Genomic DNA, 17,163 nt, shown 5'->3' with positions numbered 1-17,163 from the left:
TGAGTGGCCTCCATCTGATGATCTCTGTTGGTGCCAATAGTCACCATCCCAGCTACAGCGGCTACAAGGAGGGGAAGATAAAACAAATTTAACTGATTTGAACATCAATTCTGTAAATAAATAAATCGTAAAACTATTAAAGAATGAGGTTTTTTTCACATACAGTAATAGTATTAGTACTGATGTCCTGTTTCACTTGTCTTGTTGTTATAGCACCTCTCATTATGTGCTTCAGCAAACATGAGATTTTTATCGGTGTCACTGTTCAATGTTAATTTCAATTACATACATTAGAACATTCGTATAAGGCCAAACAAGCCTCGTATGTAGTTAAATGGCAACATGAAAACAACATGGAAACCCTTGCAGCTTTGCACTTATGACAATAAACAGACACTTCTGCTTGTCACACATCAAACTCTACTGATGTCAGAGCCCTCAAAAATTGGTAAAAAAAGTCTACCACAGACTGTATTTTTAATAAGAAATACTAATACATCCATATATTTAGATTTTTACAGAAATTTTCTTGGGCCAAAATACAACCCTCACTTGAAAATGTTGTGCTTTTTCCATTTTCAAGGGCCATTAATTTAAAAAAATTACTCATTTGAATCTGCTGAAAACTGTGTGTCACGTGTCCTTACCAAATTTCATGTCACAGGGAGGTATATTTCCATATATATTGTCCTAGTTTTAGATGTCAAAAAAAGAAAGAAACAGAGAATTTCCAGGTATGAAAAACTATGAAATCTTGGCACAGTGGACACATATTATAATTAAACATGTTTATTATATTTATGACCACTGAATAGAATATGAGACAGTGCAGCCAAATATTTCCTGTATTGTGTGTGAACTGACACGGGCTTCCCCTTCAGGGAAAGCACACTGTATGAAAACCAAACTACACTGAGGTACACTGGGGGCGAGGCCACAATAATGTCCCTTCCTGGCATCTGTAGTTTTTCCATCCTGAAGGTGGGGCTTTTGTTGCAGGAGCGGTTTGTATTTGGAGAGCCAATGCCTCGGTTTGCGCTGTTAATGCAGTCAGCAAGATAGCATCAACCAAGAGCAGAAATACGAATCCTGCTTTGGTAAGGCTTCACAACTTTCCTATTGTGGTGGGAAAACTGTGTGTTTCTTCACAGGGCCTTTAGACAGAAGCAGTAGCGCTACCACACCTGTTTTAAGGAAGGCTGAGCGACCAGTGGACCCAGAGGGGGACCGTTTAACATAAGATGGGTCCAAAAACTCTTAATTTTTCTTGAGTATAAGTGGCTAGTATAAATATCTTGTTATTTCAGTTATCTCGGTTAGCTAGCTGCTATTTGTGTCCATTTTCAAAGGCTACAACAGAAGGCTAACATTAGACGTCACGCTAGTCCTCGGTAAGTTACCGTACATTAGCTAGTCTAACTGCTGTTTAGCGTCGCTAATGGGGACATTTGTTGTAATTTGTCGTCGCTCGGCGAGTTTTCTTCCCTTGTTTCAGTGAACTACTGTTTGTGTGTGTGTCAGCGTTCATTTAATGGACGTTGTGGTGTTGCAGTGCAGTCAGGTTGTGTAGCAATAACGATAGTAGCGTTAACCAAAGTCCGTGTTCATGAGCTTTTTGTGTTAATGTTGATGTGTAAACTAAGAGTTCAGTCACCCGTTTCTCAAATGTAACATGGATGTGTTCGAAGGCTTAACGATGATTAGTTGGTAAAAAAAACAAATGTACAGCTGTAATTTATATTCCCGTCGTGAATCACTCTTAAGTGGTTATAGCTGAAAAGTTTTCCTCTGTGGAGATGACACACCCAAGCGAGGCTCAGGGGTTTTACAGCTAATGTCGTTGTAATTCCAAGTGTCAGCAAAACAGCCAGTTTCCATAATAGCAGTGTGAAGGCAGCTTTTACCCCAAAATGACAATTAGACAAATGTGTCAGTTTTTGTTTGTCATAATGTTGATTCTCTGTGACTAATTTACTAAATTTAAGCATAAAGTTTAGTGTCCTTTATTGTATAGAGTTGGATCTTTGTTGGTCTCTGGAAACCAGTGTCTCCTTTAAGTAGTGACTATTCAGTCACTGTATATAAATTCAAAATAGTCTAGAAACTGAAAGGAGGTAGAAGTTTAGTCAAAGTAGAGAATGTTTATTGTACAGCTTTTAAATAATTATTAGGCCATTTCTTTCTTTCTGTCAGCAACAGTTGTTAGAATTTGCCATAGTGGGTAATAACTACATTTCAAAATTCACACTAGATAACTAAAAACAGTGTTTGAGTCACTGTTATTTTGCTATATACGTCTTATTTGTCATGTCAACAGATCATCCAAAGTAAATTATCATTAATGCCTATAATGAGAGACAGGAAGATAGTTGTCTTGGTGCTAAATGAAGATGGATACAGTGTGAGTGCCATTGCTAACAGGCTTGAATGAGCAAAACAGAGGAAAGAAGAAGAAAAAATGTCATAAGGGTCCACCAAGAACCACAAAGGAAGATGCCAAAAATGGTGGTCACAGTGGTCTAATGATTATTTCCATAGCTGTAATAATAACTTTATTTGTATGACACAGTTCATAGCACTAGTTCTACTCAAAATGATTTACATAAATAATAGGAGAGTAATATAGATATTTAAAAAAAATAATGATTAAAATATAAGGCAGTGAAATACAATAAAATGAAATACCAGTTAATTACACGAAACCATATATAAACTACTGAAATGCAGACTAGTTTTAAGGTTTCGTTTGAATCCATTTACTGGAGAAATCTTCTCTGGAAAGCTATGAGGACAAAGAATGCCGCATCTCCATAAGTTTTCATTCTACTCTTAGAAACATTTAAGAGAGGATTTCGGGGCTCTAAAAGAGGCATACCTAAGATACCTAAGCAAAATCTTTAGATCTTAGCCTTTGACTTGTAACAGTATACCGTATAGTAGATGACTAATGTTTTCAGTTCCTATCAGCTTGTGTTTGAGTGGGAGGAAGACAGTGTTTGCCAAGTAACACACGCTTGTTCCGTCTAATTAATAATACCAATTCGGCTTTCCTATCACAGGAAAGTGACAAATATAATTCATCATCCAGATTTGTGTGACTCAGGGGTGACTAATGCCTAATCTAAACAACCCGGGAGATGCAAAAGCTTGCTGTTTTATGATTGTTCCTAAAATTATGAGAAGCCAACCCCGCATAACAACTCATGAGCACAATGCTGATTTCAGCTCAGTCGCAGCATATTCAGTCAAACCAGTTCAGTAATTATTTGACAGTCTTGCAGGGCTCCTTCTGGTTTGTTTTTGAACTACTGAAGTCTGATATTTTTATAGTTACACTGCCCAAGTATTTTTTGTTCTTCCCACCATAACATGCAGTTACCTCATTTATCGAAAACTGTTTGATGGTTTACATGGGAAAGCCTACGACTGGACTGTGTTAGATTCTGGCACGGATACAGTTTTCTTCATTGCTGTACACCCACAGCAAGGAAACGATATCAAAGATGAAGAAAGGCCTTGAAGGTGGGAATCTCTGGCAACCTCAAGAACATCTGATTCAGAGTCGATTCTTAATTCAAAATGATTATTGATTAACCTACAACAAAAAAGCAAGGCGTTCAAAACTTCTGTTCTTCCTTCAGTTTATGTCTGACAAAGCACACTCAAGTTGTAAATATAAAATGTGTCCAAATGATTTTCGTATTTGTGAATTATTACAGAATCCTTGGAGATAAGGATTGTGATTATGTAAATTATTTTTTGGGCTACTCTTATTGGAAGTATATCTCTGTGCACCAACCATGTCTTGATCTTTACTCACATCTGTATTTTTTTTAATACTAAGACGTGTGGTTCCTTCCTGTTACCCCATATCATCATAATATGGCAAATGTGTTCCACTTCATTTCCTTTGTTTTGGCCTCAGCCTGATTAGCTCACATGAAAGAGCTTCACCTGCTCTTCAGATCAGTGTTTCATTTTCTGATGAGGTTCCTGAATGACCTGGATTCTTAGTGTGTGATAACACAGGAGTCAAAAACCATCTGCTAATGATGTTGGCAGTGGAAGCACAGGGCAAGGGCAGAATTGCTTTATTTTTTTCCTTAACTTGCAAAGTGAGTGATTATGTGCAGGAGACGGATGAGGTCGGTGCATACCTGGCCATCATCAACTGTCTGCTTTAGTCAGCAGGGGCAAAAAGAACCCCATATATTTTGTGTGGCTGTCAGTTAATTACTTACAGAGAGTGAAAAAATGCAGGTTTTTTTTGCATTTAGTCATCTCACAAAACAAACTGTTATTTACAACAATTACAACGTGAAGATGAGTTACATTGGATTGGTATGTGTAAGGGACCATTTATGTAAAGCATTGCATCCTGTTTCCTACAAGGAAGAGGAACAAGTTATGCAAATATGTATTTGCAGAACCCGATGATAATTCAACTTAAGTTGAACTTAAGCTGGCATCCAGTGCCTCAGTACAGGTTTACCTCAGTTAGGCTGTTTCAGAGTCTACCTGTGTAGACAGTTTGCCTCCTTAAAATTGTAACCGTTACACATCCACATCCTTAATTTACCATGAGAGCCCAAGAAGAAATCAATCTTTTTTCCCCCTGCTATGTTTCTGATTACATTAGAGACTTTTCCTTGGAAAGAATTAAAAAGCAGAAACACAGAGTTCATTTATGAAAAACATGACCTTCTTAATTACATTATGTCCATGTTGTGTTCAACACATTTCTGTAATGATGCACTGCCACTGCGGAACTGAGTAAAATTCAGCAGCATATCTTCATAGAAACACAAAAGCAGCTCTAGGCTAATCCCTTTGCTGTGACAAAGCTAGCAGAGTTAGCCACAGCTAAAGGTAAAACTAGCCAACAGCTGCTTCTCTGTAAGACCTTGGTCTCACTTTCTATTTGCTCCAGTTTCTTTCATTCATTTTCAATTTGTGCAGTTGATATGCATTATCCACTCTTAGTGCAACAGAGCTGTACAGATACTGTTAGTTAGCTGGTTAGACAATGTTTTGAGGTAGAGAATTTGAATCAGGAATTTCTGTCACTTTAATTATGTAAGCATCTTTTAAGTAAGTGTTTGGTCATTTGACAATGTCAGTAGCTTGTCTGTGTCATGTTAGTATTCAGATCCTGACAATACAGGATTTGGGTAACCTTACTTTTGGGTATGTAGAGAGCTTTGATTTGCCTGTCACCGCTCACACTACTTGACTCGGTCTCTTTGCTCCAATATCCACTGATACACACCTGCACTCAGATTGTGCTGTGTACTCCTTCAGACAAGAACATCATTTCACTATCACAGACTGAGAGGCTGTCTCAGACTATAAATGTATTTCAGGTTGCACATTTATGTAAAACCTGGTGGCAAAGACGGAAGATTTGACTTTACGTAACAGGTTACTTCCCTTGTCCTTTCAATAAACCCATGTATGTACATATCTAGGTTATAGTGTGCTACATGGTTCCAGTATGGAAGTATTGTACAGCAGTTTGAGGCTGACCGTTAGCCTTATTTCAGAATGGTAGAGAAAGTGTCAAGCACTGAATTTTCCCAGCACCATCGGCTCCATTAGCACGTCTGAGCTGAGGCTCAAGAACTGTGGGGATTTTGGGTTGTTTTTTTCAGCAGTGCTGTCACGGTGTACAACTTACCTCATTTTAAACCATGATAGCACCACAGGCTTCTGCCATGGTGTAGGTGGTATGCAACTGAGCCTGTTGTGTTTTCTGGCAGGCAAAAGGGAAAAAAAATATATAGCAAGTTGGCGATAAGTGGTGGGCAGTTGGGAGTTGCTCACCGGGAACAAATAGATTTGTGAATAAATGTGTGCTGAGATCTGAATGCTTCTTTCTGTCTGTCTGGAATCAGTCTAGTGGAATGCTTAAGTAACAGGACAGACACAAGTGTTTGGAGACGATCATCGGTGTCAGCAGGGAGGTTAGAAAGGATGTCTGTTGTGTGAGGGCTAAATCCCTGTTTTGCGTGAGTCATTGCTCTGACACTATGGGGATCAGTAAGCACAGCACTGTTTGCACCTTGATGATAATTTCCATATGAATGAGAAAAGAAAATGGTTTAGAATAGAAATGTTTTTTGAGGAGGGGTAGAAGCAGTCCACTTCATGTTGCTGAAGTAGGAAGGATTGTAACACAGAGAGGATTTAGGTCTCCACTGCCTAGTTTTGTCAAAGGATCCTCTGTACACTTCCCTGGCCAAGGGTTGTTAGTATGCATTGTGGGCTGCTTTTTGAAAATGTCTTCCTGGCTGCTGCTTGCCGTCTTTTTAAGTAGACTAAATCATGTCCTGATTGCCGCTAGTGGTGACCATTAAAACTGCTATATCTTAAAGACTAAACACATTTCTACAACCACCCAGCAGCAGTTTGCTGTTGAATTATGCATCGTTGGTAACTCTGTGATAAACAACTCTTAGGTTCTTGGAATTCCTGTCGCTGTGTGTCACAGAAGATCCATTCTTACGGTTACCTCATGTCTGAGGTGACTCAACTAGGTTATATTGTTTTGGCCACAGCTAGTTTTAATTATGACTCGTTAGCTGCCCAGAGTCCAAGGGCTAACCTCTCCAGTCACATTTGCTGGAGTAGAAAAAAATGTCAGTCTAGGAGTGGTAGAAATTGGGTGGGATACAGCAAGAGTTGATTTGTAGTTGTTGCGTTAGAGTTTTGCTTTTCTGGCAGCAAAATTATTAAGGGCGAATCTGTTTGAATACAACAAGAATTAGTAGTGTCAGATGAATATCAATGTTTTTCAGCCGCATTTCGATTATTTTCTCCACTCCACACAGCAGTGTTCCTATTCAACCACACTGTCACAAAGCCACCTTGGAGTGTTTTCATTGACTCAGGTGATTGGTATTGAGAGGAGATGAGAGAAACAGCTAATCTCCTTTACAGATCCTTGGAATTTGGAGGGTTTTTATTGGGCCAGAAAAGCCCCTGTGTTCTTCATCAGATGGGGAGAGGAAATCCTCTCACCCCTGGGATCTCAGGAATGGAGAGAGTGTGCATCCTTAGGCTCTCTGTAAGTATGGCTCAGATGTCTTGGATTCACACACATGGATAAATTCACTGGCTCTGCTCCCCTCTGAGTGGAATCTCGGCATGCCAGTCCATGACACTGAAATTGACCATCACTGTCCCTAACACGGCTTGTTTGTACCAGTATACTCCTAGATATGTGGTACTTGTCAAGACATGAAGCATGAGGATACATTCAGACTTTTTAAGAACAAATACCAGTCAGAATTTCTGTCTCTGTAGAATCAGCTCTTTAAATGATAACATTTGTAATTGACAAGAGCAGATTCTTGCTAATGCTTCATCGATTAAAGCATACATAGAAATAAGAGTGGCTGATTGGAGGTCATACCATTTTAAGAAAATGTCCTATATGCATGGCCTGGCAGCATCGATGTGGGTTATTTCACACTATATGTTTGCTGTAATATTTTATTAGTGTCTGTGTGAGTCCTATTGAATCTTGGTGCATCCTTGCCAAAGTGTTAAAATGAGCGTGGATGGAACATTGGGCTATTCTCCAAAGGGAATCTTAATGAATTCCTGTTGCCTACACTGCACTGGTGTCATCTATATTTCAGGAGCCTAGCAACCAGAGTGGTCTGTTAGACTGTACCCCTCCTTCGCTGTAACCCCACATCCCCTAAAAAGGGCCAGTACCACTCCAGTTCCATATCTGGGTCATGCCTAAATATTAATTCCTCCTTCCTTTTGCCAATGCCCTCCATTTTTACCCTGCATGTGACTTGTGTTGCAGTGCAGCTGGTGGAAGTTTGACAGGACCCCTCCTCTGTTGTCTGAATTTCCTATGGAAACTCTACACTAAGCATTTTTTATTGTTCCCTCAGTTTATTTGGTGGTATTGATGTATTTATAGTGTTGCAGTCCGTGTAGGAAGTGGGTTACAAGTAAATTATTCAAACATGACTTTCACATATGTTCTTTTAGAAGGTGTGTAGTTTTGTGTTTATGCTTGTGTAGGGGGTATTATTCCCATGAGCCCTTTCACTGGTCTGGTTACTGATAACAAAGACAGGAAGAGCACAGGTCGTGCTTAACTTCCTGGTCAGGGAGAGTGGAACTCTGTCGTCATGCTGTATCTGCAGTAGTGAAGTGGTGGTTAGTGTGATGCAAATCATGCGTTATACTTTTAGACTGGTGTTGCATAATTTAAACAAATAATTTATTCGATAGTTGGACACATTATTAATCAATAATCAATTAATCCTTAAAGCTAATTAAGTGCACTGGATGTTTTCCCATGTGCTCATGACGCTATTTTAACCACTTATATTTATATTTGCCATAAAATCGGTTCAGTTGCATTAATCCGACTGCAGGACTTCACTGCTGTCTCTGGCGAATCGAAAAATCGTATTCAAATCGTATACTTTGTCTTTTTACTGTAAATATGTACTACAGTTGTCCTCTAGTAATGTGCTGTTTCATGCAGCATGCCTATATTTAGAACATACTACTATTTTGTAATATTACGCCTCTAACTTTCACCTAGTTCATTTGTGTAAAATGTGAAATGTCGTCTCTGTGCACTCTCTGAGGCTTAAGTTTGTTTACACTTGTAGGAGACATTGTGACATATTGGAGAATTGTGGGTCAACATGGCCAGAAAAGCATGCTGGTTTGCATGCTGCAAAATCCGAATGGACGTAGTAGGATATGCTACATTTTAAATACTATGCATTGGGACATACTAATGATTTTTTCTGATGTACGGTATGACATGCAAGCATGGATATTTAAATCCACCTATTCTAATGATGGCCCACTGCTAGCTAAAGCCCCACAATGCTCTTAGCTTCCAGGCACCAATCATAGTTTTAGGAACAGCCTCTTCAAGTCACTTGATATTAAACACAGCAAACAAACTGCAGTCTTTCAACTCATTAAATAGCAAAAAGTTCCATCTGATGGTGCTACCCAGAACTACAACTAATGCACAGTACATTGTCTGACATGCATGTCCCTTGTCTTCTACCTTATTCGTGAATATATTTTTGAATCAATTAGATTATTGAACAACAAGTAATTGATTAACAATGAACCATTAACATCCCTGTTTTGGACAGTGCAAGGAAATGTTGCAGCTGTTGATTTTTACACAAGGATTTTATAGCTGGTTTCAGGATTTCTGTGAGGCTTTGACATTTTCTGTGCATTTGTAATGAAAAGCTCATTGTGAAAGGTATGAGGTTTTTTCTTAACATTTGCACTGCTCAGTGCAGACTGGTGACACTATATGAAATGAAATGTTTACTGTTAGGGAGGAGCAGATTCTGAATAATGCTATAAATCAGCTCAGTGCTCCCATTAGTGTGACATCCCAAGAGGAGGGATGAGTTTTTCTTTCTACAGGGAGATAAAATGATAAGGGTAGGCCGTAATGGGGAAAAATTGTCCCATGTTGTAGCAACAGTATTTAGTCAGAACTCTTATCTGCCAGATGCTTGCCTGTACCTAGTTGGTAGTAGGGCTGGACCCGAATATTCGTTCGCTATGGCGGTATCCGGATATTCATTTTGGTATCCGAATATCCCCCCCCACCCCACCCCGGACGTTACCGGGCGGAAAGAATATGCGGCGTTACTGTCTTCCATCTGCCTTCGGCCCACATCGGCTCATCCCGTTGTGTGATCACAGAAACATATACACATATGTCTATGAGATATACACATATGTCTATGGGATCACCCCTTGCTCCCCACAGACGAAAATATTCGGAGCTCGTCTCTTCCCTTTGCCTTCGGCTCATTCCGTCGTGTTCGGCTCATCTCGGCTCCTCCATTCGTGTTTGTTTCCACCACCCAAATGGCCGGGTGGCTGTCGGCTCTGACGACATGCTTCACTTCGTTCAGTTTCTTCAGGATCCGAATATCCCCCCCGGGTGGGGCGTTAGGGGGCGGAACGAATATTCGGAGGCCAGAAACCACTATTCGGGCTATTCCTAGTTGGTAGTAAGGTAGGTAAACGACAAGGTGTAGAGCTACAGTGGTTGCTGATTGTTGACGTGTCTTGCAAGATCACAAAGGGTGCAGCCCAGATGATACTAACTCAGAGATGAGGATTAACCTGTGGATACTGAATGTAATGAATATTAATCAGACATCAAACAGTGGAATTCTCAGCTGGCTTTTCAGACGTGACGGGTTTTCCCAGTGGCTATGCTGAATATGTCGGACCATTCACGGAGCTGGAGCTGCAATGCTTCCCTTATAATCACTTAGACTGGCTATACCAGGCATGTGAGCAGCACATAAGTGGTATGTATTCGCCACAGGGATCTGGGCTGCAAATGTACAGACTGATCAGTCTTGTATTTCTGTTTTTCACACAAGTGCTGGGTCCAGAAACTGAAGACACCACAATCCCAAAACAAAAGCTCACCATCTTGTTTTGCTACAACCCAGCACCTTTATGTGTACCGAAGGTGTCACCACCTAAAACACACATCCACTCCCTGAACAGTTTGCATAGATTTCGTGGTCAGTGTAGCGCAGCGTTTGAGTTCTGCTGTATCATAAAAACACAGGTTATTAACTATTTTGTTGGACACAAGATGGACCCTATAATACAGATGACACCAACAGTAACAATAACAAAACAACACGACAAAATGCCAGAGCCTGTTTCTGAAGGGTTAAATGATAAATTAGACAGCTATCTCAATCATTGGCGTGGACTACTAAATGTTGAAAGCATGCATTCTATTAAACTTTTTTTCCTGTGAGGGATTGTTCACTGCTTTAGTTTTAAGATACTAACTGCAAAGTTGGTCTATTGCCTGAAAGAACAGCATGTTAAAGTAGGTTTCCACCTCCGTTTTTAAAAAGTTTTCACCATTTGATAAGAGGAATCAATACTTTGTACATCACTTATTCATACCAGTCAGATGAGTTGGCTTCTAAGAAATAATAAACAATATAACACTGAGTTCTTGGCTGCAATATATACCGCTAATAGATAAGGACAGGTTGATGACTGGCTTTGAACCCTGTGCACATTTTACACTGCCAATACAATAGTTTCATGTCCATCCAAATGAAGTGCAAGTTAAGACATGACAGGCAGGCATTTACAGCGTAGTCAGTTTGCACGCTGTTGGAAGCTGTATCTGACAGAAGATACTGAAGTCAGGCAAAAGCAATTGGCTCTGAGCTTTCACCTTCTGAGGGCAGGGCCATTATGGAGCAGATAGATGGCCAGTCACGTCTTCCTTCTTTTTAACGAGTTTAGCACATGACGCCCAATTTTAATGCATTCGTAAATGCCTCCTAGCAGTGGAGAATGATGGCTTCATTACTTCTGATCAGTAGCAATGACCTTTTGATGGCGAACTCTATAAAGTTCTAGGATTCATGAGTAGGCAATTTGGCACTTTAATGGAAATGGTGGGGGTTAAGATTCAAGATTTGCTGGAGCAAAGCCTAGAGCCTTGGCACAGAGAGTTTCTGTCATAGAGAAAGCTGTTGAGTAACAACTGCCATCTGTCCCTGCACTTGTCCATACGTTTGTGTTATCTATGCATGCAAGTTATTCGCTGTACGGGACACTGATACGTTTCCGGTCTTGTCATTCACAGGTTGTGTCAGTGTGTGTTTGTGCGCATGTGTCTGAGTGTGTAAGAAAGATACAAAGAAGAATCCAGTCATGGCCACCGGTAAAAGTAAAAACCAGAGCTCTCTGGCGCTGCACAAGGTGATAATGGTGGGAAGTGGAGGCGTGGGGAAATCTGCCCTCACCCTGCAGTTCATGTATGATGAGGTGAGTCAGCACACCCCTATGTGCAACTTAAAAACCGCTGTTGGTTCAAGAAAGATGGAGAAGTAGACGTTTCAACAATAAACATGAGGAATAAGCACCTGCACCACTTTGTCCAGGCAGTTAACCTTTATTTACTCTAATGTTGTAATCTAGATATCACTTACCGACAAAGTTTGAGTCTTCAACTAAGTCATCGCTAAATTTAAAGCTGAATTTGCATTAGGTCACCAACGAAAAGGTGTTAATGTGAAACAGTTATAAGAAGTGTTCTTTTTGAAAACTGTGAAGCTGCTATCAGTCACATGAGAATGAGAAATGACAGTGGTTCTTACGTCACAGAGGTGCTAAGCTTCTGAAAGTTGTTGGGACAAGTCCCTCGCTTTCCTTTCTACAGATGTCCTTTATTGTGGCAACAGCACTCAAGTGAGGGCAGAGGCCGTTTCGGTTTGGCTCTGCTCCCAAACAGCATATCGGCTGAATTTGTCAGTTATCTGTCTGAAGTGTGTGTGTTAACCGGTGCTGCTGTGTGCTCCATCTGCATAGCTTCTCAGGCTTCACTAATGCTTTAGTCATGTGAATGCTGCCTATAGCCTCTTTTACGGTTCAACATATCTGATGATGTCTTTTCATCCCCAGTTTGTGGAAGACTATGAGCCAACCAAGGCAGACAGCTACAGGAAGAAGGTGGTCCTGGATGGAGAGGAGGTCCAGATCGACATCCTAGACACAGCTGGCCAGGAAGACTATGCTGCTATCAGGGACAACTATTTTCGCAGTGGCGAGGGCTTCCTGCTGGTCTTCTCCATCACAGAGCATGAGTCCTTTACTGCCACTGCTGAGTTCAGGTACTGATGCGCACACGTAAATTTAACACCTATTAGAGCTTCGCACCCTTAACTTTTAGAGCAATATGTTGGTAATTTTTGATACTGATATAGTAAGTGTCATTTTCATTTCTGTCATTTTCATTGTGGAATGTATCCACAGTATACAGGAACCACTTACATTTTTTTCCTGTTCTTTTGTGGGTGGTTTTACACAGTCCAGAGAATGTGGCCTTAAATTATTAATGTAAATCCAGATAGGAAGATTGCTTAGGAGCTTTGCATTTAAAATGGAACCTGCACCACAGCTTTGCATTGATATTTTTTTATTTTTTTATTTTTTGGTGTACTGTGTTATATGATATGTGAGAGAAGGATGTCGGTGTGAATGTGTTGTGGCAGAACACATCATCTGCGTGAACCTCGCATGCTAATTTTAGTCAACGGCATCATTTACACCGGCAAAATGCTGCAGTATAACACATCAGCCTCACTCACTCTGACACATGTGATGTTGTAAATTAGGCTGGAAAAACAATGTGGTATTTTTGACAACAGACTTATCGTGCTGCTCCTGCTAATCAGCTTTCAGAAAAATGTTCCCTGTCAGTTTATTAGGACACCTGGAAAAGATTTTAGTTGTATTTCAAGAAGCACCGATCATGTCAGATTATGTCTTAAACAAAAATCGCAAGGCAACAAATGAAAATGCCCACAATTTCCAATTTGTGCTGCACTGGCAGGGAGCAGATCTTGCGGGTGAAGGCAGAAGAAGACAAGATACCTCTCCTGCTGGTGGGGAACAAGTCAGACCTGGAGGAGCGTCGGCAGGTGTCTGTGGACGAGGCCCGTGGGAAGGCCGAGGAGTGGGGCGTCCAGTATGTAGAGACATCTGCCAAAACTAGAGCCAACGTCGACAAGGTGCGAATGTTCACACATTATGTTTAGTGTAGAGAACTGTGCTGAAGTCTTATGCACTAAAAGTACAAAGAGAATTCCGATTGTGGATGGTCTGTATTCAGCTATTAACTTCATACAAAGTGCAAAACATAGAAAAGAACTAAATGCAGTGAGCGCTCCAGGCTAACGTTTTTTTACTGATAACACCAGTGCGACCAACTTTCTCAATTTGTCGCACCTCCCACCTTGTTATTGGCAAAACACATCGATTGCTGAAAAATCTTCTAATCAAGAGACATTACAATTTACTGATGCTCCCTAAACGCCCCACATTGCAGTGTGTGGTAGCTTCTGCTGGGTGGCTGCGGTGCTCAGACAGGTGAGCAACCAAATATTGTTTTGAGACGAGTTTAAACTAGAGCGTTGTAATGCCAGATTTGTCCCAGATGAATCAGTGATTTATTATTTTTTTTATATGCAGTCTTTTCTGTGAGCAGCGCATGTAGGTGCTCTCCGCATTTCACAAGAAAGGGTACACCAAAGTTATGAAAGTACTACCTTCCACTGCTGTGGTTCATGCAGTAGCCCTCTCTGCTGTTTAGAGCAATACCAGTACAGCTTTATGATCATCCTTGATGCCACTGCTTGAAATTTTAACTCGCACACTCTCAAAAAAAGGTCAGAGTTTGTAGCCCTGAAATGACATCTAGTTTGCCAATTAAACAGCACAATGTCTGCTAGTTATAGTTGCACAGTTTTTCAAGGTGCTTGGGATGTACGTTGCTCAAAGCATCTCTGTGATCCTGTTCAGATCTTTTGTGGATTTTGGCAGCTTCAGTTCTTCTGTGTCTTTGTGTAATCCCACTCTGATTTGATAATGATGACATCTGTGTGCTGAAATACTTGTTTTGCCTTTGATTAGAGATCTTTGACTGTAGACTTAAGGTCATTGTCATGCTGCAAAACGAATTTGGGACGAATCAGATACGAGAACACAGATACTAGAGACATCTAAAACTTTTGCAAAGTGCTGAACCAGACTAGAAACTGACATTTATTTCATCCAAATTCAGGATTTTCACTCTCGTCACTACACAAATTGCATGTTATGACAGTTGTAAGTGAAAGTGCTTCATTGATTTCTCTCCAGGTGTTCTTTGACCTGATGCGTGAAGTACGAGGCAAGAAAATGTCAGAAAACAAAGACAAAAATGGAAAAGGAAAGAACAAGAAGAACAAGAAGAGTTTCAGAGAGAGATGCTGTTTACTTTGAACTCTTCATGGACCTTAACAAGCCACAATACAACTGTAATGCTGGGGAACAAAGCAGAGCGTCTTTGCCATTGTCATTTGAATGAAATTTGATTAGACTTTTTAATAGCTTGTTATAGTTTAGTGTTTAGAACAATCTCAACCACTTTGTTGCCAGTTTTAATTAATGAAATTGGACTTAGTTTTTGTCTCATTGGAAGAATACCGCTGTTGTGACTGTGACTTGGACTGCAGTGCTTGATGGCCCACAGTAAGCCAGTGACCAAACTGCCACTGACACTAACTCTGCTGCTCAAGACATTCTCCACTGTTTAACTCAGCGATTCTACTGCCTTCGACTTTGGTTCAGTGTGTCTTTTGTCAAGTAAACAGTGCCCTTAATTTCTGTACCGGCTCTAAATCTTAACCCGCATTTTTTTTTGTCAGAGAAGTCACCACTTGACTCTATGTTCATCAATTTACAAGGAATTCTAATGCTGCTGTCTGTCATATGTGACTCATTAATGATGACACTTACTGTCCTGTCTGTTTAACATGTTGGCCTCTTCCATTGATCTCTCCAGACTCGTGTCTCGGCAACGTCAGAACGTGTTTGGAATGGCATTTTGAAATATTTTCAGTTTTGAGCCCTCAAGGCAGCGTTTTTTTTTCTCTCCCCAGTTTCACATTGATTCATACAGTGCTCTGCAATCAGAGGAGTTGTCGCCAAACAGGGTTGTTTTATTTGATTGTCAGATTTATCAGCCTTGACATGATAACCACAAATTAATCAAATGACGATTTGCGGTTTTTCATGAAGAAAGCTGCATAATGACATGTCTGGTGACTGAAAATCCCCACATTTCTGTTGAAGAAATTCAATTTTCTGAAGTCACAGAGCATCATGTAGATATTTTAACATTTTGAGGCTGTGAAGAAAACATAATGTGGCTACTAGTTTACTTTTGTTTTTGGAGTTAATAAGAGAAGAAAGTCAACCTGTCGTTCTTGATGGTGCTCTGTCATATTTGTGTAATCCAGCCTTTTCCATCCTCCCCACTGTGCAGATTCCTTCCTGTTTTACAGTACTGTTGAAGTTTCAAGCTTTGTTGGCTCAGTGCTGTGAGACAGGTGTTGACAATCCAGGAGGCCATCCTGCTTCTGCATTGTAATCAGTAACTTCTTATTAATCCTAATATTTTAATGTTCCATTTTATCCCTTGTCTTTTAAATAACATGCACTACATTGCCAATACCTAAGAAGCAGACTTCCTGCTGAGTGGAGTCTTGCTGGATATTTTTAAGCAGTCTGTGCCAACAAAATCACACAAAAAAAATCAAACTATGTTTGTGGATGTACAGTATGTGTGTTGATTAACAGAGTGTATGTACATTTATCAGAAAACCCTACTACCTTACTGTGTCTTTGAGTGAAGTGTTGATGAGGGTGCCAGTTTCTGAACTGTTTAAACAAGTGCTACAGTAAATGAGATGTTTCTACCACTGCCTAAACCATTCTGTGTAACATGCCCCCCATTCTTCTTTATTGCCTACTACTGTGAGTATGCTATCTCTCTGCAGCAAGACTGTTGCTGAATAAATGCTGTTTTCTTTGTAAGCACTGGACATAATTTTTTTTTTTTTTTTTTTTTTGCAAATCTTCAAAACGAAAATGGAAATGGTTTGACTGAAGGAATCTTAATTCATCTTTTATATTACAACCATAACAATGGCAGATTTAGATTTGGTCCACTTTAGCATATCTGGGCTGGTTACCTTAAGTAGACTTTGTGCTGCAGGTTGCCCTCTGCTGGCAGGTGAAGGTATTGGAGCTGCTCACACTACTTGGTGTTTGGACGCTACACTGGTATTAATTGCTGAAGTGAAATGCTACGGTTGTCATTTCTTGGTTCCTGGAGTATATCCTGTGCCCCAATTTAGTCAAATAACCCACCAGTTAACTCACTTCACATTGATTGTTCCTCTGCCATCCAGAGGAGTGCCAACGGCCTGTTTTTCTTTAATTTGACAGTGATATACTACCACCAACGATATTAACCTTACAGCCTTATCTTACATGGCAGGAATTATGTAACACTATCCGCCAGATGAACCAGTCGTGGGCTGTCATCGCAGAACCCCTGGGGCTGGCCAGGTCAGTGAAACTCATTTCACAGTGTGAAAACAGGGCTGACTACATCACCAGGAAAAAAACTGACCATATATCACTTTGAAAATAGTTTTCGTGCGAAGGATAAGAGGAAGTGCCTGTCCTTGGTAGCATGTAAAAGGAAGGGAAAACCACCCGCTTTTAGACTGACTGCACATCCGCTGTAGTCAAGTATGT

The 17,163-nt window shown here is 40.4% G+C and overlaps 2 protein-coding genes across 3 annotated transcripts in view; both read left to right on the top strand.

Moving 5' to 3' along the window:
• The window catches only part of tex30 (testis expressed 30), a 153,526-nt gene that overhangs the window by 13,534 nt on the left and 122,829 nt on the right, over positions 1-17,163 (top strand). The gene's annotated exons all lie outside the window — the stretch shown is intronic.
• ralba (v-ral simian leukemia viral oncogene homolog Ba (ras related)) lies at positions 954-16,434 on the top strand. 2 transcript variants are annotated; one of them, XM_022196829.2, is made up of 5 exons: positions 954-1,097; positions 11,660-11,841; positions 12,478-12,686; positions 13,409-13,586; positions 14,716-16,434. In XM_022196829.2, exons 2-5 carry the CDS (start codon positions 11,728-11,730, stop codon positions 14,836-14,838), a joined length of 624 nt encoding a protein of 207 aa, XP_022052521.1. In that variant the 5' UTR covers positions 954-1,097; positions 11,660-11,727; the 3' UTR covers positions 14,839-16,434. The 2 variants fall into 2 exon arrangements, with proteins under 2 accessions (XP_022052521.1, XP_051814531.1); XM_051958571.1 differs by lacking the exon at positions 954-1,097 and adding an exon at positions 1,127-1,391.

The sequence above is a fragment of the Acanthochromis polyacanthus genome, chromosome 14 (genome assembly GCF_021347895.1).
Source record: "Acanthochromis polyacanthus isolate Apoly-LR-REF ecotype Palm Island chromosome 14, KAUST_Apoly_ChrSc, whole genome shotgun sequence".
In the NCBI taxonomy this organism is placed as follows: Eukaryota; Metazoa; Chordata; class Actinopteri; family Pomacentridae; genus Acanthochromis; species Acanthochromis polyacanthus.
The sequence above is the reverse complement of the archived record's forward strand: the minus strand, read 5'-3'. Positions and strand labels throughout refer to the sequence as shown.

Coding starts and splice junctions, on each gene's coding strand:
- ralba (XM_022196829.2), top strand. CDS start 11,728: ATGGCCACCGGTAAAAGTAAAAACCAGAGCTCTCTGGCGCTGCACAAG. Junction 11,842..12,477: donor TGCAGTTCATGTATGATGAG/GTGAGTCAGCAC, acceptor TTTCATCCCCAG/TTTGTGGAAGACTATGAGCC. Junction 12,687..13,408: donor ACTGCCACTGCTGAGTTCAG/GTACTGATGCGC, acceptor CTGCACTGGCAG/GGAGCAGATCTTGCGGGTGA.